Source organism: Eubalaena glacialis, chromosome 12 (assembly GCF_028564815.1).
Source record: "Eubalaena glacialis isolate mEubGla1 chromosome 12, mEubGla1.1.hap2.+ XY, whole genome shotgun sequence".
Classification (NCBI taxonomy): Eukaryota; Metazoa; Chordata; class Mammalia; order Artiodactyla; family Balaenidae; genus Eubalaena; species Eubalaena glacialis.
In genome coordinates, this window is record NC_083727.1 from 58,654,953 (window position 1) to 58,681,544 (window position 26,592).

The window sequence follows — 26,592 nt, forward strand, 5'->3', positions numbered from 1 at the left end:
TTTTAATAACTCTGTTTTAAGAGACCTGTGTACACATAAGTATAAATTCTACTTGTGCCATCTTATCAGCATTTTGGAGCCTATGCATAGCAAAGAAACCTCAACTCCAATTAGGTCAAATGATTTATGTGGCTCTTTAAGTAATTTTTTTTCAGTCTTATTACCCAGTTTTCAAACTACTCATCTTCTGTGTGTCTACTCCCTATGTGCCGTCACTCAGATATAGATTCAAGCGTGGTATTCTTTTCAGCTCTCTTCTACATTCTTTTATCTTCCCTCTTGAAATCTTACACATATGTTTTTAGAGAAACAGAAGGAAAACATTCTTCTGACTTATTTCTGACTAATCTATTGATACAAACTCTCTTAATTTTTCTATCTACTGGCAACAGGACAAAAATAAAAGGAATTTTTTGTGGCTTTTCTTCACCACCACCCGCCCCCCCAGGACTTGACTCTCTCTCCAGACCCCAGGACCAATTAACTGTGGAATATCACTGCTCAGGCAAGCAGAAGCACAACTCAGAAATAGAAAACCCCACCTAAGATTTAGTATCCATATACAGCTATGAATGGAGAGTCTCTGCTTTTAAGTCTCCTTCCTTGGCAGTTCAGAACAGAACCGGGAGTCGAGATAGTTCAGTCTTCCCTGTCCTAGGCAGAATACTCCCCTGAGCAGAGCCAGCTACCTTTCCTTTCCTATCATTTCTCCAATATGCTGTCAGATCCAGGTAGTAGCTCAAATAATGCTATACTTCATGACCAAATTATGAATTCAATTAAATCATTTACACCATTAGTTTTCATGTGTCCATTTGATATCCTAATGAAATTCGGATTCTGGTATAAGTGGCTTACCATTTTATTTTCCACAACTTTTCAACAGCAATTAGAAGCCATTCTCCAGCCAAACCTGTTCTGATATTTGTCTCATCAAGACGTCAAACCCGTCTTACTGCTTTGGAATTGATAGCCTTTCTGGCCTCTGAAGAAGATCCAAAGCAGTGGTTGAATATGGATGAAAGAGAGGTAAGCAACATATTTTATTTCTACTTCTTATACATGTCAAATTAGTTTGTATCGTAGTATAATGGAAATTGCCTATATAATTATGTTTAGTTTTAATCTATATTAAAAGTTTCGTATAACATTACAGAAATTTGGGGAAAAGATGGAGAAAATGCATAAATACTGCCACCTTAAAACTATTAATATTTGGATGGATTTTCTTCCAGTATTTTTCCACTAAATATTTATTTTTTTACATCATATTTATTCTTGTATTTTTCCCTTTAACATCATCACTTATGCATATTTTAATATTCAGCTAAGATTTCTCTAATATTTGAGCGTTCACTGCCCTCATGGAATTTATAATCAATTTTGCAAAATTAACTTTTTATAAACTATATAACATGACCATTTTTGAAAATTTAGAAAACACTGATAAGTATGTGAAAATTAAAAACCTGTTGTTATCCTTTAACTAAGTAATAACCGTCATTAAATTCTTTTATGTCTACATAATAATATTCTATTATGTGGCTATTCCATTGTATTTTTCTCCTATAATTAAATAATTATGCATCTTTATTATTATAGGTTTTTCTTTGTTAGAATTATTTCCTCAGTATAAAGTTCTAAATTGAAAATCAATGGGTCGGATAATGTGGACATTCTTATAGCTTTTCGTATACACTGATAATTACTTTCCAAAAGGGCAATAGTAATTGTGGTTATCACTATTGATGTATGAATTGTCAGCAGTATATGAGAGTAACAGTTTCACTACATCCTCGTTTGTCGTAATTTATTGTTATATTATACCTAAAATGTTTCTTGTCGTTTTAGTGTTTATGTGTTCCTTAATTTTTTTGTGGTTGAACATTTTTTAATATATATTTGTTTAATTTTTTTCTTTTTTGTCCCTTCATTCCTTTGGGCTTTTATCTGTTGCAGTACAACAATTTTTCTTATAGATTTGTGTGGGAGCCTTACCAAATTAAAATACCACACACACACACAGACACACACACACACACACACACTCCCCTAAAACTATACAAGCATACCTTGGAGATATTGTAGATTGGGCTCCAAACCATTGCAATAAAGCAAACCTTGCAATAAAGCAAATCACACGAAATTTTTGGTTTCCTAGATCATGACAAAAGTTATATTTGCACTATACTATAGTCAGTTAAGTGTGCAATAGCATTATGTCTTAAAAGAATGTACATACCTTAATGTAAAAAGACTGTATTGCTAAAAAACACTAACCATCATCTGAGCCTTCAGTAGTCGTAGTAGTGACATCAAACATCACTGATCACAGCTCATTGTAACAAATATAATAATGATGAAAAAGTTTGAAACATTGAGAGAACTTCCAAAACGTGACACAGGGACATGAAGTGAGCAAATGTTGTTGAAAAAACGGTGTTCATAGACTTGCTCAATGTAGAGTTGCCAGAAACCTTCAATTTGTAAAAAAAACACAGTATCTGCAAAACACAATAAAATGAGGTATGCCTTATGATGTCACTTTTTTCCATGTATATGTATTGATTATATATACGTATTAATCTTTCATCTACTTTATTAGTAAATTTTGGTAGTTCACTGAATGTCATTTATCTTAGTTGTTTTTTCGAATAGCAGTTTTTGCATTTTATGTGATACAATCTGTTTATATGGGCTTTGTGATTCCTTCTAATACTTCTAAACGTAGGTATACCTCCTCCCCGCCATAGATTTGTAGACAGAGATTTTTCTTTTCTAATACTTTTCCAGTTCTTTAAAATATGTTCCTAGTTGGAGTTATGATGAAACAATAGATGATATCGGTAATAAAACTGTTGCATTGTCCTCCTTCTCCCTGCACATCTCCCCTTTCTCATCTCACGCAGCCTGAAGAACAGTAAACATGCTGCTCCTAGCCCGCTAGTGTCAGTGTCAACAGTCACATATTTCTCCCCTTCCACATCTCACGACTCATTTAGGGTTAGTACCCCTGTTGGATGGTACCGTGTATATTATGGTCATACATTAACTAATATTAGTTAACTAATAATAGTTAATATTTCAAAGTGTTCTTGCATAGGACCACAGATGACCGCAAAATTAGCTTCATATAAAAGGTATCACATGACTCCATGAAGTAGAGTGAAGGTTATCATTTTATCTTTTAAGTTTCATCATTACTTCCTTAATGTGACTTGTAGGCATATACAAGGTGTATAATTCAAGATCATTTAAAATCAAAATAATTTTGTCAAAGGTTCCTTGTCCTGTGTTATTTAATTATTGTGCCCACATAATCACCCTGTTTTGTCTAAACAGTATCTTGACCTAGACGGCAAATGCTGAAAAATAGTTGTATGGAATATTGACAGTTTAGTTTATGTGCAGCATCTATCTAGGCTTAGTTTTGTTTTTTGTTTTTGTTTTCTTCTTGTGTCTTATCCCTAACAGTGTTCCTAATGGAGACTTTTCTTAGAAGTCAAGGTGCAAGGTACCTACTTACTGGACCCATTTTGGGATGTTTGCTCACATATATAAGAGCTGTGCCTTTAGCACATACGTGACTCGCATGAACCTCAAATGTGAGCCTCATGTGCTCTCCCCAACTATAGTACGACTCTACTATTCTTTATTTCTTTATTTTAAGGTATGAGACCTAAGGAATTCTGGACAGCTCAGCCATTGTGTGGAACTACCCCTCTGTTTTGTTTTGTTTTGTTTTTATTTAACCCAAAAATCTATCACCAAGGCTCGTTAGAAACCGTAGAATTTACTTGCATGGTTTCTCCTGTTTCATAGACTTTCATTGCTAAGATAAGACAGTTAGAAATTGTCATTTCTGCACATTTTGTTTCACTAAGCCCATCTCAAGAATAAGACAACCCAGACTTTGTTTTTATTCCTGCCCCTAAAAGCAATCACCTTTAAACTCAAAATTTCTGAGGATTTATTACCAATTATTATGCAAATTCATTCTGATTATACCAAAACCTCCTCTAAAGCAGGTGTTTCCGTGCGTTGTTGAATCCCCTAAATAATTAAATTAGGAGGACTTTTTAACACTTTAATTTTGTAAGAGTTATTTTCTGTAATATCCGGGGCTAGACACTTGGTGACGATTCCTATTGCTGCTCCTTGGACAGTGTCAGGTCGGTGTTCTGTGGTAGGTCATGAGTACTCTGGTTAGGACTCTAGTGTTGACAACTTGAGCATTCAAGGAGGCAGAGTAAGCACGGAAGCAGTTATCCTGGCAGCTGTGACGCAGGGTGCTTGTGGAAGAGGGTAGCATCAAAGTCATTCTGAAACTGAATGGTGGGAAGTCAGAAAGTGTCCCTAGATATGGAGGTGGGAGGGGAGAGGTTCAGTGGAGGGAGGAAAGAAAGCTAGGGCAAATCTGGAGAGGCTGGAGAGAGAGAATGTGACCAAGGAAGAATATATGTGTTGTGTTTTGTTTCTCAGCAAAGACAAAAGGAGTTGTCCATCTAACTTTTTAACCCAGTAGTCTCTTTACTTTACCTAAAGTAAAGTATTAGGAAGCAGATCCTCTTCAAGTGGATCACTGATATGAAATCATACTGCAGAATGAGAAAACCCCAAAAGTAATGCCCTTTCATATTTGCCATTATGAAGACTTCTTGCACTGATTTCAGAAGTTTGTGGGCATGTGCTGCCCTGTCTCTTGAATTCTCAGTTGGACAGCCACCACTTCCACCATTAACCTCAAACTATTGTTGGGCTTTTTCCTCACTCTCTCAAGCTTCAATTTCAAGACAGAAACATCTGAATGCCTGAACTTCAGTCTCTAGCATGCAGCAGGAATAGGGAATATCTTCTTCTCTTTGGCCTCTACTGAGGGCTTTTCAGATACCGGCTGTCTATAAACAGTATAGGTACAAGCAGTAAACGTTCACTATAGTCTGTTATCTGTCCAAACTCATTGATACACAGTCTCTCCAAACCTACACTTTAAAAAAAAAATTTCTTCTAACACTGCAATTCTCCCTCATATAACCACAATCCACTCATCCCTCCCCAAGGGGGGCAACTGAAAATTTCATCATTAAATCCATTAATCCTAGATCTCTTGATTATATCCAGTCACCCTCTGGTTCTTTGGCAATCCTCTCTCAATATTCTCTAGCCAATGGACTAAGTGATAAAGTTACCCACAATTAACACATGCTATATATTCAACAGTGGAGGATAGAGAGAGGAAAGAGAAATGAAATTAGTTAAAATATATAACATATTGTTAGTTAAAATATGTTAGTTCAGGGCTTCCCTGGTGGCACAGTGGTTAAGAATCCGCCTGCCCGTGCAGGGGACACGGGTTCGAGCCCTGGTCCAGGAAGATCCCACATGCCGCGGAGCAGCTAAGCCCATGCGCCACAACTACTGAGCCTGCACTCTAGAGCCCATGAGCCACAACTACTGAGCCCACTTGCCACAACTACTGAAGCCCACGCGCCTAGAGCCCGTGCTCCTCAACAAGAGAAGCCACCGCAATGAGAAGTCCGTGCACCGCAACAAAGGGTAGCCCCCGCTCGCCACAACTAGAGAAAGCCTACGCAGAGCAATGAAGACCCAATGCAGCCAAAAAAATAAAATAAATAAATTTTAAAATAAATAAAGAAATAAATAAAATATGTTAGTACATATATGAGATAGCACGGGTAAAGACCACAGTATTTGTTTCTGCAACTGATTGGGGAGCTAAAAAGATATTTGTGATTTATTTTCTCTGCTATCCATCACCTGTACACTTCTTCAACCAGCCCCTAAGCTAATTAAGATTCTTTATCCAGTGGAGTTACCAAAACCCACATTACTGAGACACTGGAAAATGGATGTTCATATATGCTTAATATATAGGGTTTTTTTAGAACTTTGATTTATTTTCCAAATGTGAGAAGATTTCTCTGACGTCCATTCAGAGTTTTCCCTCCCCTTATTGTGTAGCAGTAGCCCAGTTTTTCCATCAGGGTCAGTCACCTAAACTACACCAGGACCATATTTTGCTTGCTCACCCTGTAGCATAAGGGCCTCAAATGGCCCTGTGGCTGTTTCAGCTTCCAAGTAAATTGTTACATCCCTTGGATATTAAGTCTGTAAACTAGAAGAACTAGAGGTATAGGGAAAGGAAACAAAAAATTTCCAAGTGGTTTATTAGCTACGTTTGCAGGAGACATCGGCACACACTGACTACTTGGTTCCTGGAACTGTATGTTCTGGCAGTGAGAGAAGTAGTATCACTTAATGATTACTTAGTTCAGAGCATACACCTTATCCTACAAAATAGCACCCCAACCTTGCCAAAGTAATGTCTCTCAGCTGCCACTCTGAGTCATTAATCTATAAAACCTGCTCTTCCTGGGTAATGAGAGACATAATAGGAACAGTGGATCCCATGGCATCCATTGTCTTAATCTTTCTCTATGATGTGAGCTCTTCAGTCAGAAACATTATCATACAGGATATCATGAAGATGTATAAAGCATTCAGTAATCCTACCATTGAAGCCACTAGCAGGACATGATGGGCAGGATAGGAGAATCAAAATCTATAGTGTCCATTCTAGACATCATCTCAAATAGATGTCCCCTCTGTGATAGAAAGGGTCCAGTATAATTCCCTTACCACCAGATAGCTGTCTGTTCCCATGGCGAAGGTACTTATAATGGGCCCAGGGTTGTCTGCGTTGGCGGCATATGGGGCACTGAGCAGTGGCAGTAGTGGGTCGGCCTGAGGAAGTGGAAGTCCGTGTTTAGCCCAGGCAGAGTTTCATCGCTTCCACCGTGGAGCCACTTAGTACCTGAAACCATTGCACAAAGACCTGGGGCCTGGGAGGGAAGCTGCTGGGTACCCTCAGATGCCCACTTGACTGTTAACAGCATTTTCCACACTGCTGTTAACTTTTTGGTAAACATCTTCATGGGATATAGGTAGCTGTTTATTCTAGCACCATTCTAAAAGTTCATCTACGTAAAACTTCTGCCTTTCTTGCCACTTGTCCTCCAATAGCACTCTTGCCAAGCTCCTGACCATTTGGCTAATCCAGTAACTACAGAGCAAAGGATGGATCATCAATTTGCGTCATCTCTACTTTGTAGGAAAGTGACCGGGAAATACATAGCACTCAACTTTCACTCCTTTCCTTAGAGTCATCCGTGAAAGGACCATAATACCACATCAGTGTACTTCTTATGGTGCCACAATCTTGTTCAAAGCCATTTGGAATTTGGAATTTTTTCCCCCTCAGTCAATTTGACATAAGAAATACCCCATGGGGCCTAGGTACATAGGTTGAAGTAGGGATAGTATGGCAGGAATAGGCACACACATGGAGGGTTCATGGATCACCTTTCATGATATTCTTCCATCAGCTCCTTTTATTTCTAATAATGATGAATGCTGCTAGGCGCACCCAAATATATAGCTAGATAGCTCAGACAACATCCAGTTCGTGATCAGCAGCTTCAGTTGCAAGGTTACCTGGTATTACATAGTCAGGAATTCTTTCTCTCCCCCCTCAAAAACATCCATTAGATAATCCTCTAACTTAAATCAATAGGTAGCTCTTAAGAGAATTTGTAAAGTATTCGTTTATTTAACATATATTTATTGAATGTCTACAACTTACCAAGCACTGTGTGTTAGCCTTACTGATCCCAAATCTCAAAGAGCTTAAGTGAAGAAAATAGAAATTTAAAAATATATGCATGATTAAATAAATAAGTTGATATCAAATTATGAAAATCGTATGGAAGAAACCAATAAGAAATGAAATAGAATAGGGGAATGGGAGGCTTCTTTAAATAGATTAGTCAGAGAAGACTTCTCTAAAGAGATGACACTTAAGCTGAGTACCAAAGCATAAGAACAAGCTGGCTACACAAAGAGAGAAGATAACAGCGTTTCAGGTGAAGGGACAGCATGTTAAAGGAACAGTGAGAAGATCAGTTCAGCTGGAGCCGAATAAGCAGAGGAGGGTGGTACAAGTTACATTTGAGAGACGGGCAGGAGCCAGCTCATGCAAGGCCATAGACCCATGGTTAAGGAGCTTGGATTGTTATTCTAAGTACTATGGGAAGACAATCATTTTTTCATTTATTAGACCAACATTTATTGAGCTCCTTCTGTGTGTCAGGTAAAGTTCCTGCCCTATGGAATTAACATTCTAGTGGGAGTGATAGCTAATAAGCAAGTATGTCAGGTTGTAATAACTCACGTGGGGGAAAAAAATAAGCAAGTTAAAGGGAATAGGGAATGCCAAAGATGGTAGTGGAATGTTGTACATTAATACAAGTTGAGAAGGCCTCCCTGATGAAGGTACCTTTGAACAAAGAACTGAAGGAAGCAAGGAAGCAAACTAAGCACATGTCTGAGGGAGGAGTGTTCCAGGGCATTAAAGGGTTTTAAGCTAAACAAATTACATACCCCAATTTACATTTTAAGATCACTTTTGCTGCTTAGTGGAAAATGGATTGAAGTGGAAGTGAGCATGGAATTAACGATGGTGGTGACCTAGGGGCCACGTAGAGTGGTAACAGTGGGAATGAAAAAATATATTTGGGGCTAGATGCAATAGGACTTTCTAATAGATGAGAAATGGAGATTCAAAAACTGAAAAGAATCAAGAATGGTGCCCCAGTTATTAACCCTAAACATCTGAGTAAATAATAGTGTCATTTATTGAAATGGGGAGAGCCGAGACTGTAGGATAGAGAGGAAGGAGGAGACAGATTTAGGATGGAGAGAGAAAGACAGAGAAGACAGATCTGAGCTTAAAAAAAAAAAAAGGAAAAAAAAAAGTTATATTTTGGACATGTTAATTTGTATCTCCAAGACTTTCAAGTGGAGATTTCAAGGCAGTTAAATGTAGGAGGTCTGTAAAACCCACAGAGGATGTGAGATATATGAACTTGGGAGCATCTGCATAGAAGCAGCCTTTAAACCCAGGTGAGCACCTGAGACCCTCGGATAGAGAGTGTGGAGATCAGAAGGCAGGCCTAAGGGACTCTCTCGTTGTGAGCTTAGGTAGAAAATGAGGAGCTGGCTACGAACCCTGAGAAAGCAGTGCCAGTGAGGAAACACAGTGTCCTAGAACACTGTAGACAGGAGGGGTTCGTGAAGGAAGGAGTGCTTGACTACATCAGATGTTCATGGGAGCGGAGTGAGATGAGAGCAGAGAAACACCTGTGGGATTTAGCACTTGGACATCTTGGACGAACTTGGCAAGTAGGGTCAGTGACATGTTGTGAACATAAGCCAGTTTGGAAGGAGTTGAGGAATAAATGGGTGGGAGGGAAAGGAAATGGAAGCAAATTGCGTATACAACTCCTTCTAGAAGCTTTTCTATGTAATTTAATTAGTTATAATTTAGTGCCTAACAAGTGTGGTTCGTTGGCTTCTGCCATATACTCTGCAATCTGGTTTGACGTGCAAGGGTGAATGGTGCTGGGATCTGGATAGTTGCCAGCCTGCTTGGAAAGATAAAAGAGCAGAGGAAACACCCTTTCTTCTGAGCGGGTTTGCTGACTGAAGGCTCAGAACACTGTGCTTATTTCATCACTCACACCTTGGATGAGATGCATATCTGGGATGGGAAAGCAGAACCCTGGCTGAAGATTAGACTTTATTCTTCAGTCTTGCTTATATTCTCCTCCTCAACTCCTCTGTGTGTCTGTCCAATTAGCAGCAGGGCTAACCCCTTCTGCTTCCACACTGTTAAATAAGGTCCAGGTAGCTAAAAGAAAAGCACATCAAAGGCAACTAGCTTTTTTTTTTTTTTCCCTTACATCCTTACAAGTAGGAATGAATTAAACAGAATCCTACAAGGCTTTTTGCCCTGAAGGTCCTGGACCACAATGTTTGAGTTGTGTTCCAAAGTCTGCGGTACCACCAGAAGGTAGATGCTGGGAAATAATCTGAAGCAGGAAAGGGGATAGCTTACTGACTGAAGCACGATACGAAAAGAATCCAGATGTGGATAACATGAAAATCGGAGGAGTATGGAAGACAAGAATTCCTTGGAACATAGTATTGTTAAACCTTGTTAATTCAAATTAATTGGCTAGAAGACTCACACAGATGACACTGAATATAATTAAGGAAATGTGCTAATTATAAATTTACACAATGCTTCGAAGTGAATTCGTGAAAAACTGTAGCATAGGTGCACAGGAGGAGCACATTCATGAAAAGTAGAATTGGTGTTATTTCCACATGCTTAATACTGAAGGAATTTTTTGATGCTTGAAAATTTTTTCATTTTAAGCTAAACATAACTCACTCAACCTCATTACAAGTAAAACCTTCACAGACGTACAAAGATGAACTATAGCCTAGCTTTACACAAAATGATCACAAGTTCAGATTTGGTGGAGTTTCTACTACTGACATTTTACTATAGCTTTCTTTGATTCATTTGCTTTTTCATTCAACATATATATATATTGACCTCTTCCTGTAGGTAAGAAGTTAGTACCAGGCTTTTAAAATGGACTTGGAGATTGTTAAAAATCAGAAATTAAGTTGAGTTTAATGTAGGGTAACCACATTTTCAACTTGAACAATCTGTTTTATCAAACTAAAATAGATTTAGCTCATGATACAAAACTCCCACCCCAAGTGCTTTCTATTTTGATCAAGCTTCAGACCTCTTACTGACTACCCAATAAAGAAAACTATTAGGCTCAGAATATTAGATGTCAAAACAGACATTATCTACAGATTTGCTGAACATTGGACATTGAACTGAGTTGGGTCTCATGGAATATTTGTGTAATTAAGAGCAGCTTCAAGATAGGAGACTGTTCTTTTTTATTTTGTCTTAGTTGATATCATATATGTCCTATTGACTAAAGAGGCAAAGCTCTTATTATGCTTAGTAATTATTGCTATATTTATCAAGTACTTTATAGTTCACTAAAGACTTATCCCATTTAATCATGAACTCTGGGAGGGTTGTTCCTGTTATCCCAATTTTACAGATGCAGAAACTGAAACTTAGAAGAATTAAGTGACTTGCCCAATAGCACAAAGCAAGTAAGCGGAGCGTGGGAGCTCAAAACCAGAGAGGCTGTCTCAGAGTCATGTTCTTTTACTGTCCCGCACAGTAATGGAATCATGGACAACATACTGTCTAGAGAAGATGGAAAAGTCAAAGTAAGGGTGTGTGTCATTTGACGGGTACGGAAGTCAGTAGCTAAAATATCAAATGCAAGCAACCAACAAGAGCTGTGCCGTTCTCAATCATGAGAGGTGATATCTTAGTTTAGAAAAGAATGTTATTTTAGGTATTCTTCATTTTGAGGCATAGGAGTAGAAATACTCAAATGATAAAGGAGAAATAGATTTGCAAATCATCTGCGTAGCATTCCCCAGCTGTGTGAGTCTAGGACATTACTCATTATTTCAAATCTTATCTGTTTTTTGTATACCGTTTAAAACAACGTGGTCCAGCCCTAAGTCAAGTGGATGATGTCATTACTTCAAGTAGTTATTTGAAATATCCCTCATTCATGTGATGATTAGAGGGTGGCATTGTGGTTGAGAGCATGGACTAGAGCCAGGCTTCCTGGGTTCAGTACTGACTGCCCACTGCAAGTGGGATGTTTCGCTTCTGAGCCTCATCCTTTAATCTGTGAAAGGATGATAATCTATCCCCACAAGAATCTTGCGAGGATGAAATGTATTAGTACATTTAATGTACATAGAACCGGCCTGGAACAGAGTTAAATATTCAATAAATGTTATTACATTGAATAACATCTTCTAAACAGATTCTTTTTGCTGAAAGCTCTGGTAAAATTTGGTCATATATTTATAATCTTTTGCTTGTGGTCCTTCACAAATTTAATTCATATTAATATAGTATTTGTTCATTTAAAATTGTGCTACTTTAGAAAATCAATTCTATAATGTCCCTTTTATTAGCTTTCTCTGCATTTTAAAAGCAGAGGTGTATGAAAATGTTCTCCAAGAATGTTTTGGAATTTGAACTCACCAGAAATTGAAATAAGCATAAAATGTATACTCAAAAATTACCAATCGCATAGTGAATTAAGTTGGAAACATTAATAAGGAAAAAATTTTAATATCTCAGCCCTATATAGCCCAGTTTTGATATTGCTATTATTAAGAATCAGGCTAAACTAAAAGCAGACATTGAAAATAGTATTGTGTTTATTTAGCAGACAATAGCAAAGATTTACATGTTATTGTTTAGATTTCATTTATATATTTACTTCTCATATAATTGTATTTTTAATCATTTATAAATGTATTTATATATTAACAGTATCGTAAATTACTTTGAGGTGTGCTTGTTTTGGGTTTCAGAGGGGGCAGCAAGAGAATATGTTCTGAGGTGTATTGGTAAAGTTTGGAAACTTAGTACCTTTAATTAATTTTATTTTTTTCCTATTAGTAGATCAAAAGAATGTTCTAAAGTGTTTCTTTCATTTTAGTTTTTCGCCTTCAGTCTGTAGGGTTTATCATAAAAAGTGTATTTTAAGAATAAAAGTAATTATGAGGAAATGTTTTAACTTCATTTAACATCTGTACCAGATGTGATATATTTAATTATTTTTTTAAAAAAGAAAGTCTTTGTAACTTTCATTATTCTTCTGTATGGTACATCTTTTATTGAGTGTTTTATACAATTGATAAGCATTATTCAGTGGCATATGGTCTGAGTCTGATGTGCTTTGAAAAGAGTACAGAGTTCTGATAATGAGGATTCTGTGAAAATGGGAAAACCAGCACAACAGATACGCTTTGAGAAAGTATGGGTTTTTAGCATCTTGAAACAATATATCACACTCAAACGGACAGAACTGGGCTGCACAATCTGTTAGCTCATTCTTGTCCAATCTGGTCTCCTCCTTTCTTTTGGAGCCAGCATTGTCATCAACTCACTGAATTATATTCTGACTGGAATGTATTTCAGGCACAGAGTAATGTATCTACTTAAATGGAATCCTATCTTTCTACAAAAGCTTTTTGAGTATAATAAATTTAAAATATAAAAAAAATTTCTATTAAGTTAAAGTAATTGGTTCAACAGTTTACATATGTGCCTTCTCCCCCACACCCTAAAGAAAGACCACTGCTTGGAGGAGCATAGGTCTGTTTTTATTTATAACACGGAAAAAATTTTTTGGTTTAACTAACATACAGTCAGACGTATTTCAAGGACGGTTTATCGGAAAGATACCTGCACATTACAGCAGTTGTTCCTTGAACAGAAATGAACTATGGAATTAAAACTTCCTCTATCAAAGTGTTTTAGTTACATGATTATTCTTTTTAAAATTCTGTAGCAGCCTTTCTTAACAAGAATTAAGCCTTCATGTCCTAAGACATCCAATGAATGTAATAAATGAACTTTTCGCCTAACCATCTAGAATGGTACTAACTATCCTTGGAAAAATTAAGAAGATGGTAATTCAGATATTTTTTTGTGAGGCTCAATTCTCTCAGGGAACCAGAATTGAGAAGGACTACTATATAGTACTCAAGGCCACTGAGTCTTTTAACTTGAAGCATAGTGTGTTGTATAAAAGAATTAGGTGTTACTTGAGGGCTATATTTATGTAAAGGATTCAGTGTGATAATCTTTGTAAAGTGATAAGCACAATGCCTGACACATAATAAGTACTCAACAAATAATATCTATTATCATGCTTTAAGCTTTCATTATCCTAAATTCCTGAAAAATTTTGCTTGTGTTATGTTGTTTTGATCCAGATGAAACCTATTTTAAGTGTAGGGATGAAGATGCATATAATCTAATCAAAAATTATATTTTCAAATTTAAACAGACTGTCCTAGTAATATTTTATGCTTAATGATTGACTAACATTACTATAAATTTTGCTTTTTTTATGATGTACAAATAACTCAGAATTCATCCCCAGTAGCTGTGTAATAAATGAAGTTGTTTTCTGTGATTGTCCTCATGAGGATTTTAGGTCATTACCAGTTTAGATAGGCAAATAGTTCTTTTTAATGCATTGATTTATGTGAAAGTGGGGGAAGGGAATGAGAAACAGCCAGCCTTCCCTGATGTGAAGGGACGAGATATTACTGCCTCACCAAACCTCCTGCCACAGGATTCCTCAGCTTTCCTATGGTAAATGGTATGGATATGATTGGCATTGCCATTCATGGATATGATTGGCATTTTTGGATATGATTGTCATTGCCATGGAACACTGCAAATTATACAAGTTATACATACACACTGCTATTTAAGTTGTGAAACTGAAAAATCCCGAAACTAATTGTCAGAGTAAGAATAATGAATTATTCTTGATAGTGTAAATTGAAGATATTTTATGCAGTGAACTATTGAACGAAAAAAGGATGATAGGCTGTCACTTGAGAACAGCTAACGTAATTTATGAGACAGGACAGTACCTTTCTTTATAGCATGCATTTGTAGTCAGCATTTATATTAATATATTTCCATATTCTTGCTAAACAGATTGTAAAAAAAATAATGCAGGAATATCAGGTGACTGTACTGTGACTATGAAACAGAATGAATTCTTTATACATTGCATTCAATTCAGGAAAGTGGGTAAATAAGATTTCTGATGTGTATGTTATTAAAATATTACCTAGTCTATGCAATGCTTTTTATACACTAATAATTATTATAAAGCCAAACTCCATCTTTTTTTTTTTCTTTTTTTTTTGGATTATTGGAGTAAAACAACTTTTTCCCACATAAAAAACTTGGAAAACTTTTCCAACCATTGAAAATAAAATTAGTAAGAATGAAAACAGTTGGAATGCTTCATTATATGAATATGTTTGTCTTTTTTTTTTAAATTGGGGTATAATTGATTTACAATGTTGTGTTAGTTTCAGATGTACAGCAAAGTGAATCTGTTATACAAATACATATATCTACTCTTTTTTTTAGATCCTTCTCCCATATAGGCCATTACAGAGTATTGAGTAGAGTTCCCTGTGCTATACAGTAGGCCCTTGTTAGTTATCTATTTTATATATAGTAGTGTGTATGTGTCAATCCCAATCTTCCAATTTACCCCTCCCCCCGAATACGTTTGTCTTATGCATTTTTACCAAATGGCAGCAGCCACCTGAAGTTTCTCTAGATGGAGATTTTGTGAGTGTTTACTGGTTATGCAGAGCCAGGAGCATAAGTGTATTGCAGGTACACTTGTGTATATTCGAGGTGATTAATAGTAGAAGGCAAAAAGGAAATGAAGTCTGAAAGTAATGTCAGTCTTCCAACTTCTATCTCAGTCTTCAGGCATATAATAGTTATACATGTATTGATGCCTACTTCCAAGTTCCTTCTCCACTGTTGTTTACTGATGTGGTCATGAAGCTGTAGACATAACTAAAACATGTCCTTCTTCTGAATGCTTATATATTCTCAAACCACTTGGGCTCTGCATTACTGCCCTCAGGGAGTTGCCCAAAAAGGTGCCCAGGCTGCACCTAGTGTCATCTTCTTCTTTAGGGACAAGTAGAGGTCTATCATTAAACAGAAAGAGATTGGGTTTTCTGTTTAGTTCTTTACAGGAAGTAAGTTTTGTAAGAAAATAAGATTTGCTGCTTGTTGCCATAAAATCTGTGTTGCATTAAGAATTTTCCATGTAGAATGGAAAGTGATAGAATATTCTGAGAGTATATATAAAATATGAGTTTCAGAAACTGTTCACACATATAAAATTCAATGAGCTAAACTGAGGCTGGAAATGCAATCTGTTTTAAATTGCAAAAAACTGGAATGTATAAGAATTCTGAATATAGTAAAGTTAGCATTTAAAATAAGTTAAGGTAAGGAATTACTTAACCAATATTGCTAGAATAATTAACTATTTAGGAAAAATAAACTTAGATTTCTACCATACTTTCTATTACAAAATAAATTACAAGTTAATTATTTAAATGTAAAAAATAAAACTATAACAGAAGTTAAAGGAATAGTAGGTTAATATGTATTTGATCTCAAGATGAGGAAAAGTTTTCTAAGCAAAAAAATATAAGGGACCAATTTAAAATTTTAAGTCCATAAAGTAAAAAAATTAAATAAATAAAATGAGGTACTTATAAAACTGGATGAAAGTTTATACCATGTGATGGGCAAGGGGTTGATACCCTTAATACATAAAGAGCTATCACAAACCAATACGAAAAAAGGCTACTCAATAAACGGAAAGATAATTTACCAAAAAATCAAACAGTAAATATGAAAAGTATTTAACTGAACTGTTGATTAAAGAAATGAGAAGTAAGCAAAAAAATATACCAGTTTGATTTTTTAAATGAAGAAACTGAGGCTCAGAGAGGGTGTGTGACTTGCCCCCAAGTCACTAAGTTAAATGAGAAAGCCTAAATTTGAATGATTACTCTTTGGTAGGATTATGACTGATTTTTTCCATTAATTTTTTGTCCATACTTTCTAAATTTTTATCACTGAGCCAAAAAATAGAGGTCTTTTCTATAACAAGACGAACACAGACACCGAAACATTTTAGGCAATATTACAGCCTTGTAGTAGTTGTTACTCATTAAGGGGTAATGAGTACAGATTTTTTTCCTTGATGCATAAAAATAAAAGGGATAACATTTACATTTTAATTAATTTAGAGTATACATTCTCACTAAGTAGATATTCTTTTCAACTAATTTAACTTTAATCATAACTGCAGATGGGACCTATATTTTTATGCCCATATAGCATAAGAATTAAAAAAACAAAATGAAAAATGTAAAGCTAATGCACCTACATCTTGTAATTGTGTTTTTATTTGCAGATGGAGAATATCATTGGAACAGTAAGAGATTCCAACCTGAAGCTGACACTTGCTTTCGGAATAGGAATGCATCATGCCGGACTACATGAGAGGGACCGAAAAACAGTAGAGGAACTATTTGTAAATTGTAAAGTTCAGGTAATTTTTTTCCATGAACAGATATTTAAAAGTAACTTAAAAGTTGTATTTTAGTTAGATATAAGATATTATCTTTTATTTTTTAGGTTCTTATTGCTACAAGTACATTAGCCTGGGGTGTAAACTTTCCAGCTCATTTAGTAATTATTAAAGGAACAGAATATTATGATGGAAAAACAAGACGATATGTGGATTTTCCCATTACAGGTAATATTTTTAAATTTACAAATACATTAAATGTCTATTTTAACCTTAATAATTTGAATTTGCATGAATTAAATTTTAGAGAATTGGTCACATGTCAGTGATGAACAAATTGTAAATTTTTTGTTTCCAGTAAAAATATTACTCCAAAGTATTAAGCCATTTTATTTACTTTTACTTATCCAATGTGTCAATGAATGTCAAAGGCACAAGTAATTGTTTTAAATTTATAAATAGATAAAAGTACTGATTAGTAGGAATTAGTGACTTAATAAGTTATAATTAAACATTATGTTTAATTTTAAATCTCCCTCACTAGACATGATATTTCCTATAGGACTTCTAGAACCAAAGCACTTGTTGCCATAACTTGTACATGAACAGTCTATTAACATATTTTAAAACTTGATAAAAGCATTTTCAGTGAGTTTTGAACAGGAAAATATGCCAAATGTGTATTTCAACTCAATGAATGCATATAAAATCTGTATCATTTCTCAATCATTACTTACATGAATGCATGTAAAATCTGTATCATTTCTCAATCATTACTTACCTCAGAGACTCCTGCAGTATAAAAGAAAAATTTTATACAGTGGATGGGAAGAAGAGGAGGCCTAAGTGGATCCATTATTCATGGGGAAAAATAAGCAAATGACTCTGCTGAAGAGGTTTTCCTATATAAGAGTTATATAGTTATAACTCTTAAATAGCATTTTTAAACATTTACCTAAAGGAATCTTTGATCTTTCTTACTTTTACACACTGTAAGACTCTTTTGGGGACTGAATTTTCTATCATAGTGAATTAATTATTTAATTATTAGGGAACTCAGTAGTAGGCATCAGAGAGAGCATCCCTGGTCTTAAAATACTCTACTCCCTTTTATTTTGTTGTGTTGTAGAAACATGCCATAATCCGTCAGTATTTCTTGTGCTACATGCCACACTGCAGAATACCTCTTGTTCTCTTTCTTATAGATGTACTCCAGATGATGGGGCGTGCTGGGAGGCCTCAGTTTGATGACCAAGGCAAAGCTGTAATTCTGGTTCATGACATAAAGAAAGACTTTTACAAAAAATTTCTTTATGAACCTTTCCCTGTAGAGTCAAGGTAAATTTTGCTGTAAATTAATTTTAATGGATTATGTCATAGCAGGTTGATATTTTTGTGCTGACATTGTATTAGATGAAAATCAGTAAAACTTCTAGTTCAAAAGAATTATTTGAAGTGAAACAATATGCTTATCACAATAAGACAACATTAAATTATAATTTTCACTATAAAAGAAAAACACACTGTTCAAAAGAAGCAGTGAAGGGACTTCCCTGGTGGCGCGGTGGTTAAGAATCCACCTGCCAATGCAGAGGGCACGGGTTTGAGCCCTGGTCCAGGAAGATCCCACGTGCCACGGGGCAACTAAGCCCAGTGCGCCACAACTACTGAGCCTGCACTCTAGAGCCCGCGAGCCACAACTATGGAGCCCTTGTGACACAACTACTGAAGCCCACATGCCTAGAGCCCATGCTCTGCAACAAGAGAAGCCACTGCAATGAGAAGCCAGCACACCGCAACAAAGAGTAGCCCCCACTCGCCGCAACTAGAGAAAGCCCGCACGCAGCAACAAAGATCCAACGCAGCCAAAAATAAATTAATTAATTTATTTATTTATTTATTTTAAAAAAAAGAAGTGAAGTACATAGTTTAGTCACATTGACTCCGGAGCAAGACAACCTGGGTTCATATTTGAGCTCTCCACCACTTACTTGCTTGATCTTGAACAAGTTATTTAAATCCTCAATGCCTTAGTGCACTGTCTGTAAGATGGAGATAGCAGCAATACTGGCCATCTCGTAGGGTACTTGTACTGATCAAATGTATCGTGCTTGGAACTGTGTCTGGCACATAGTAAGCATTTAATAAAGTTAGTTTGGTGTGTGTTTTTGTAGAATAGTCTATAAATAAATATCCAAAATAAAGGGATTGGTAATGAATAATTTAGGCTAGTGGCCAGTTTCAGAATTATCACATACTTCTTTGTGGATCCAGTAACTACCACCCCTTTGACCAAGTCTTTCCTCATTTTCTCAGCTGAAAATAATCTTTTGTCTGTCAGATTTATGTATTTTTCATTCCTAACATTTATCACTTGCTACCTTTTATCATAGTCTTCTTTAATATACTGAATCGCCTTTACCATATTCTAACTGAAAAGGACAAAATATATTTCTAATTTATACTGTAAATAGTTATTGAGTTTTTTACTGTGTTAGAAGTTCTAATGTTACTTTTTTTTTTAATTTGGAAAATATAAAAACATTTAATATTGTGGGAGATAGCTAACATTGTGCTGAGAGAAAATTTATGACCATAAATATACGTATTTTAAAAGAAAGAGTGAAGGGCTTCCCTGGTGGCGCAGTGGTTAAGAATCCACCTGCCAGTGCAGGGGACACGGGTTCGATCCCTAGCCCAGGAAGATCCCACATACCGCAGAGCAACTAAGCCTGTGCGCCACAACTACTGAGCCTGCGCTCTAGAGCCCACGAGCCACAACTACTGATCCCACATGCCAAGAGCCTGTGCTCCGCAACAAGAGAAGCCACGACAAAGAGAAGCCCGTGCACCGCAACAGAGAGTAGCCCCTGCTTGCCACAACTAGAGAAAGCCTATGCGCACAGCAACAAAGACCCAACACAGCCAAAAATAAAAACAAATAAATAAATAAATAATTTTTAAAAAATAAAATAAAAGAAAGAGTGAAAAATGAATTATCTGAATATGCATCTCAAGAATTTGAAAAAAAATTAGCAAATTGAACTCAAAGAAAGGAGAAGATAGAAAGATAAGAGAAAGAATTAATGAATTGAAACCAAACATACATTAGAAAAAAATCAACAAAACCAAAAGTTGGTTCTTTGAAAAGAAGAATAATATTGATAAACCTTTAAGTCTGGTCAAGAGAAAAGAGAGAAGGAACAGCACAATATCAGGATACAAAAGAAATCTAAAAGGTAATAAGATATTATGAAAAAATTTATACAAATAATTTTTAAATTTTAGATCAAATGGTAGAATGCTTTTTTAAAAAAATTACTAAAACTGACACAAAAAGAAATGGAAAATTTAAATAGCCTCTTATCTATCAAAGCAATTGTATCTGAAATTTAAAATCTTTCCACAAAGAAATTTTCTGACCCAGACATTCCACTAGTGAATTCTTTATAACATTTAAGGAAGAAATTGAACTCATGAAATTGAACACGAACTCTTCCTGTAATAGTCGGAAAGATAGGACTATTTGCCAACTTATTTTATGAGAGTAGAATAACCTTGATACCAAAACCTGATAAATTTACAAGAAAGGAATGTAACAGAGCTGTGTCTCTCATGAATATAGATGTAGAAATCCTAAATAAAGCATGAGTAAATCAAATCTAACAATGTATAAAAAGATAACATATTACAACTAATTACAAAATCAGTGCAAAGATGACTTATTACTTGAAAATAAATGAATATAATTCACCACGTTAGCAGGAAAAAATGAGAAAAATTATATGATTATCTCATAGATATAAAAAAAAGCGTTTGGTGAAATTCCATACCCATTAATAATAAAAACTCTTAGCCAACAGGAATATAAGGGAATGTTCTTAATCTGATAAAGAGTCTCTACTAAAAATCTACTGCAAACATCATGATTAATGATTCAATATTGAAAGCTTTCCCTTTGAGATAGGAAATGATACAGGAATGTTGTTTTCACCACTGCCAGTAAGCATTGTGCTAGAGATCCAAGCCACTGCATTAAGGTAAAGAAAAGAAACAAAAGTCAAAATATCCTTTTGAGCAAGAGGAGTGACTAAAAAGCATAAAAGGAAGAATTCTGGGGCACTGGTAATGCTTGATCTTGGTGATGGTTACACAGATGTGTTCACATTGTATTACTTGAGTTGTACATGTTTAATTTATGTATTTTTTTTCTATGTGTACTTCGGTAAAAAGTTAATTAAAAATTTAAATGTGTACCTTGATATGACTACTATTAATATTTTATTTCTACAGAGTACATATACAGAAGTTATATGTTAACTTCTCTGTTAATGGGCATTTAGAGAGTTTCTAGTTTTTAACTCGTACATATATTGCTGCAGTGAAGTATTTTGCTTCCCTATCCTGACCTATAAATGTTTCCCTATCAGGTGATAATGAAAAAGTGAAATTGCTGGGTCACGGTGATTGTTCAAATAGATATTGTCAAATTGCCCTCCAAATTAACTATACGGATTTATACTCTGCCACTGGTGACTGGAGAGTAATATCGCAACTTTTTTTTTCGTTCAATTTATTATGGCCATTTTCTCAAATCCTTAAAAACATCCTTTGCGGGCTTCCCTGGTGGCACAGTGGTTGAGAGTCTGCCTGCCAATGCAGGGGACACGGGTTCGAGCCCTGGTCTGGGAAGATCCCACATGCTGCAGAGCAACTGGGCCCGTGAACCACAACTCCTGAGCCTGCGCGTTTGCAGCCTGTGCTCTGCAACAAGAGAGGCTGCGATAGTGAGAGGCCCGCGCACCGCGATGAGGAGTTGCCCCCGCTCGCCGCAACTAGAGAAAGCCCTCGCACAGAAACGAAGACCCAACACAGCCAAAAATAAATAAATAAATAAATAAATTTCTAAAAAAAAAAAAAAAAAAAACATCCTTTGCAAAAACAGTTTTTTAATACCTGCATATTGTTCCATGTATCATAATTTACATGGCCTTTTCTTTTGTTGGGCATTGCTTCCCTTTTTTGTAATTTATGTAAGAAACTGAAATGAACATTTTGTCATGCCAGTCTTTCAACACATCCGATCATCTCTGTATATTCCACAACACCTAGCACATTTATGTCTTATATGACTGAACTTAATATTCACTGAATGAATGAAAGGAATATCCTTGCTCTATCCTAACCATCCCCCCTTTCTTACCAACTCTCCTTTCATCTGCCTCAGTAACTCTTCTCTGCTCTCCAAGGTGTATCGTCCCTTGTCTGCTCTTACCTCGGCTCTCATCGTCTCCTCCTGAAAGTTATTAGCTCCCTTCCTGTCAGCCTGTGTTTATTTCCACCTAGCAATTTATTTCCCCAAAATTATATACAAAAGATACAAATTACACAAAACATTTGTTCTGTATCCTGGAACATCAAATCTGAGTCTTGACTATGTGAGATAAATTGTTTTTCATTTAATGTTCATGTATGTTTCCCATGTCTTGTTCACTCTGTAGCTTATTAGGAGTGCTCTCTGACCATCTAAATGCAGAGATTGCTGGTGGTACAATAACATCTAAGCAAGATGCAATGGATTATATCACCTGGACTTACTTTTTCCGACGTCTTATCATGAACCCCAGGTAAGTGCGGGGCAAGTATTTTTCTGTTTCGCACTAAAAGAAAATATGTTTGAAGGTAATCATCTCTAAATTCAGGTACATAACAAAAATGCCAGAACATTGGACATCCTAGGTATAGGAATTTGCCCAGAGAATCAGATAATACCTCTGATATGTTCACAATGTATTGTGATATATTAGAAAATAATTGTGTGCATTTTATTAGCTTATTTTAATTAACTTAGAATGTTCTCAAGGAGCTCCCTCTGTAGTTAGGGAGACAAGACACCTGACGTCATTAAGAAATGTGCTCAATTAAATTACATGGTAGTGGCTGACTTGGGTGCAGTTGGAATTCAGAGAAGAATAAGGCCTGTGAAATTGTAGGGGGAAGAATTTGTGAGGCATTTGTAAAGGTTAATAAGAACCCTGCAAGATGAAATAAAATTGGGGGAGTTGTGATGGAGTATCTTTTTACTCCAGGCAGGATAGATTGTATCTTCATTCAGCACCTGTTTATCAAATATTATACTAGACATTGAAGCATGAGGATGAGTGTATATCATCCCTTATCTTCAAGGGCTGATCTTGTAATGTGGAGATGGACATAAATGATTACAGTGTAAATCATAAGTGCTCTAACAGACTGTATTTAAGCCTGTGAGAGTGAAAGCTTCACAGACGAAGTGATACTTCACCCAGAACTCGAATCTGGAACAGAAGTGGAAAAGGTGGAAGGCACAAAAATACTAGATGGGCGGAGGCCCTCAGTGCTTGAAAGAGTCTCTAGAGAATGCCAAAAGTTAGATGTAAAGCTTAGAGCGTGAGGCAAGAAGATTTTCTTGCCTAGAAAGTGGACCAAGCACCAGAGAGTAAAGGACCTGTATGCCATGCTAAGGGGTTTGCGTCTGATCCTATTGGCTGTGGTTGGAAGTTTTTAAATATAGTTTAGCATCACTAAATTAGGTTTTTGTTATTGTTGTTGTTTTCTTTGTACCTTTTGAGCCCTTCCCCCATTTCTCCCACCCCCACCCCCACCTCTGGCAACTACCAGTCTGTTCTTTGGTATTTTGTTTTGTTTTGTTTCTAGATTCCACGCATAAGAGAAATCATATGCTATTTGTCTTTCTCTGTTTGACTTATTTCACTTAGCATAATATCCTAGCGGTCCATCCATGTTGTTTCCAAGGCATGATTACATTTTTTAAATTTATTTATTTATTTATTTATTTTTGGCCGCGTTGGGTCTCCGTTGCTGCACGCGGGCTTTCTCTAGTTGCGGCGAGCAGGGGTTACTCTTCATTGCGGTGCGTGGGCTTCTCATTGTGGTGGCTTCTCTTGTTGTGGAGCATGGGCTTTAGGCGTGCAGGCTTCAGTAGTTGCAGCACACGGGCTCAGCAGTTGTGGCTCACAGGCTCTAGAGCACAGGCTCAGTAGTTGAGGTGTACGGGCTTAGTTGCTCAGCGGCATGTGGGATCTTCCCGGACCAGGGCTCAAACCCGTGTCCCCTGCATTGGCAGGCGGATTCTTAACCACTGTGCCACCAGGGAAGTCCCTACATTTTTTATGGCTGAGTAATATTCCATTCTTTGTCTATACCACAATTTCGTTATTCATTCATCCATTCATGGACACTTAGGTTGTTTCCATATTCTGGCTATTGTAAACAATGCTGCAATGAACATGGGGGTGCATGTATCTTTTCAAATTAGTGTTTTTGTTTTCTTCTAATAAATACTGGCTTTGTTTCAGTACTTGCAGCACTGTGGTAGGGAATGAGCTAGAATGGGGAAATATTTATAGCAGGGAGACCAGTTAGGATGCTTTTTAACAATAGGGCAAAGACACGTAGGACCTTAACAGATGCAGGGGGAATGAAAGGAGGCCAAAGGTGAGGGACATTCCTGATATGAGTAAGAAGAAATATTAAACCATTGTTAAGATCTTGAACAGAGAGATCATGATGAAAATGATGAAATGAATTTACTAAATCTTACCAGTTGGTACTTTAAGAAATTTGTTTCTCTTCAGCCAACATTTCCACTTACATAGGTAGGAGTTTGAGAATATGGTGATGTTTTGCTCAGCTCCGCAACTGTATTAGGCCTCTGTATTAGGTGCAAAATTTCATTTGGGAAAATGACTACAAAATTAATGAGATAGTCTTACAGTACCACAAATTTTCCATAGTAAACAGATCACAAATTAGCATTGTGGAATCGTACAATGGGATAGACTTTACATGTACTCTAGTCCAACCTTCTTGTTTGGTATTGAAGAAATGGAGGCTGGAAACTTAAAGTGACTTGTCCTGGATCCCATAACTACTTTGTGATAAAGCCAGAACTTAAAAACGTAAGTTTTGTGAATTACTACTCTTTATGTTTTTGGAGGGAGAAGAATCATGGTGTATAACTGTAGATATATTCATTTTTCTTATATCACAAGAATGGAGGCAATTAATGTGATAGAAAGAGCTTTGACTTCAATCAGAACACTGATTCTTGTATCAGCACTGCTTTTTAGAAACTGTGTGACCTTTATCGCTTCACCTCTCTTGGCTTCACTTTCTTCATCTGGAAAGTGAGTAATAGCCTACCTCCTTCACAGGGTCATGTTGGGAATCAAGTACACAAATTAAAGCCTCTCTAAGTTTTGTATTAATTATGAAAAACTTAATTAATGTTGATTAGTGAGCTGTTATTCTTGTACTCCTTTCCAGTTGCTTCACTGGTCTATACCATCCTAAAAACTCTAGTCTAGGGCATTTTCTGGCGGTCCAGTGGTTAGGACTGCACGCTTTCACTGCCAAGAGTGCGAATTCAATCCTTGGTCAGGGAACTAAGATCCCACAAGCTGCATGGCCCAGCCAAAAAAAAAAAAAAGACTCTAGTTTAGAGACTTAGAACCTAATCATTTCTGTCAGCTTGTCTGATCAGCAAACAAGGGAATGATTCTCTAAGGCAAATTGAGTTCTTTAGCAAATTATAGTTCTTTATTGAATCCACAGATACACTGAATTTTGTATGTGCATCTTCTTTTCTTAATTAAAAATTTTTTTAACTTTTCATTTTCAAACAATTTGAGATTTTTTTTAATTGCAAGAATAGTACAAACAGGCACTGCGTACCCTTCATCCAGCTTCCTCAAGTGTTAACATCTTACATGACTATAGTACAGTTATCCAAACCAGGAAATTTACATTTATGCAATACTGTTAAGTAATCTACAGGCTTCATTCACATTTCATCAGTATTTCCACTAATGTCCCTTTTCTGCTGAAGACCCAGTTTAATAGTATCCTGCATTCCATTTAGTTGTTCTGCCTCCTTAATTCATTTCAATCTGTGACATTTCCTCAGTCTTTCTTTGTCTATCATAACCTTGACACTTTAGAGGAACCCTGGCCAATTATTTTGGAGAACATCCTTCAATTTGGGTTTGTTTGAAGTTTTCTCATCCCTGAATTCAAGTTCTGCCTTTTGGGGCAAGAAGACTGTAGAAGTGATGCTGTGCTCTTTTCAGTGCATAGTATTAGGAAGTTCTTCTCTAGAGATCCCTTCTGTATTTAAAATATCACTTGTCTGTGAAAGACCCAAAATAAGTTACTCCAGCTGTTCCCCATCCCAAGTTACAGTCTCATTTCTCCACCTGCCTTCTGAATGTTGCCACATGGACTTCCCACCATCATTTCAAATTCAGCATGTCCAAAACTGAATTAATCAGATATCAAAATTTTGCTCTAATATCACTTTCTTACCTTTGTTAATGTTATCACTCTGCATCTACTTATGGTGACTTCAAATCTCAAATTTGCTTTTTAATTTTTCTCCTCCCTTAATTTCCTTAGTTCTTTACCCGCTTAATCTTCTTTTAGTCTATCCTCAATCTAGCCTAATTTGCAAACTGTCCGAGAATATTGATCAGAAAGTAAATGTATTGGAGACGGGAACTAGATAAGTTGTGCTTAGTAGACATAGAATAAGTGTTGACACCTGAACAAAGACTTGAAAGAAGTAAGAAGGTTGACCACATGAATATCT

General features: G+C 36.2%; 1 protein-coding gene across 1 annotated transcript in view; it reads left to right on the forward strand.

Moving 5' to 3' along the window:
- The window catches only part of ASCC3 (activating signal cointegrator 1 complex subunit 3), a 331,824-nt gene that overhangs the window by 224,542 nt on the left and 80,690 nt on the right, over positions 1–26,592 (forward strand). The window contains exons 30-34 of the mRNA XM_061207037.1: positions 887–1,029; positions 16,827–16,964; positions 17,051–17,171; positions 18,149–18,281; positions 22,445–22,570. Coding sequence (XP_061063020.1) covers positions 887–1,029; positions 16,827–16,964; positions 17,051–17,171; positions 18,149–18,281; positions 22,445–22,570 — 661 coding nt within the window. The remainder of the gene's footprint in view (positions 1–886; positions 1,030–16,826; positions 16,965–17,050; positions 17,172–18,148; positions 18,282–22,444; positions 22,571–26,592) is intronic.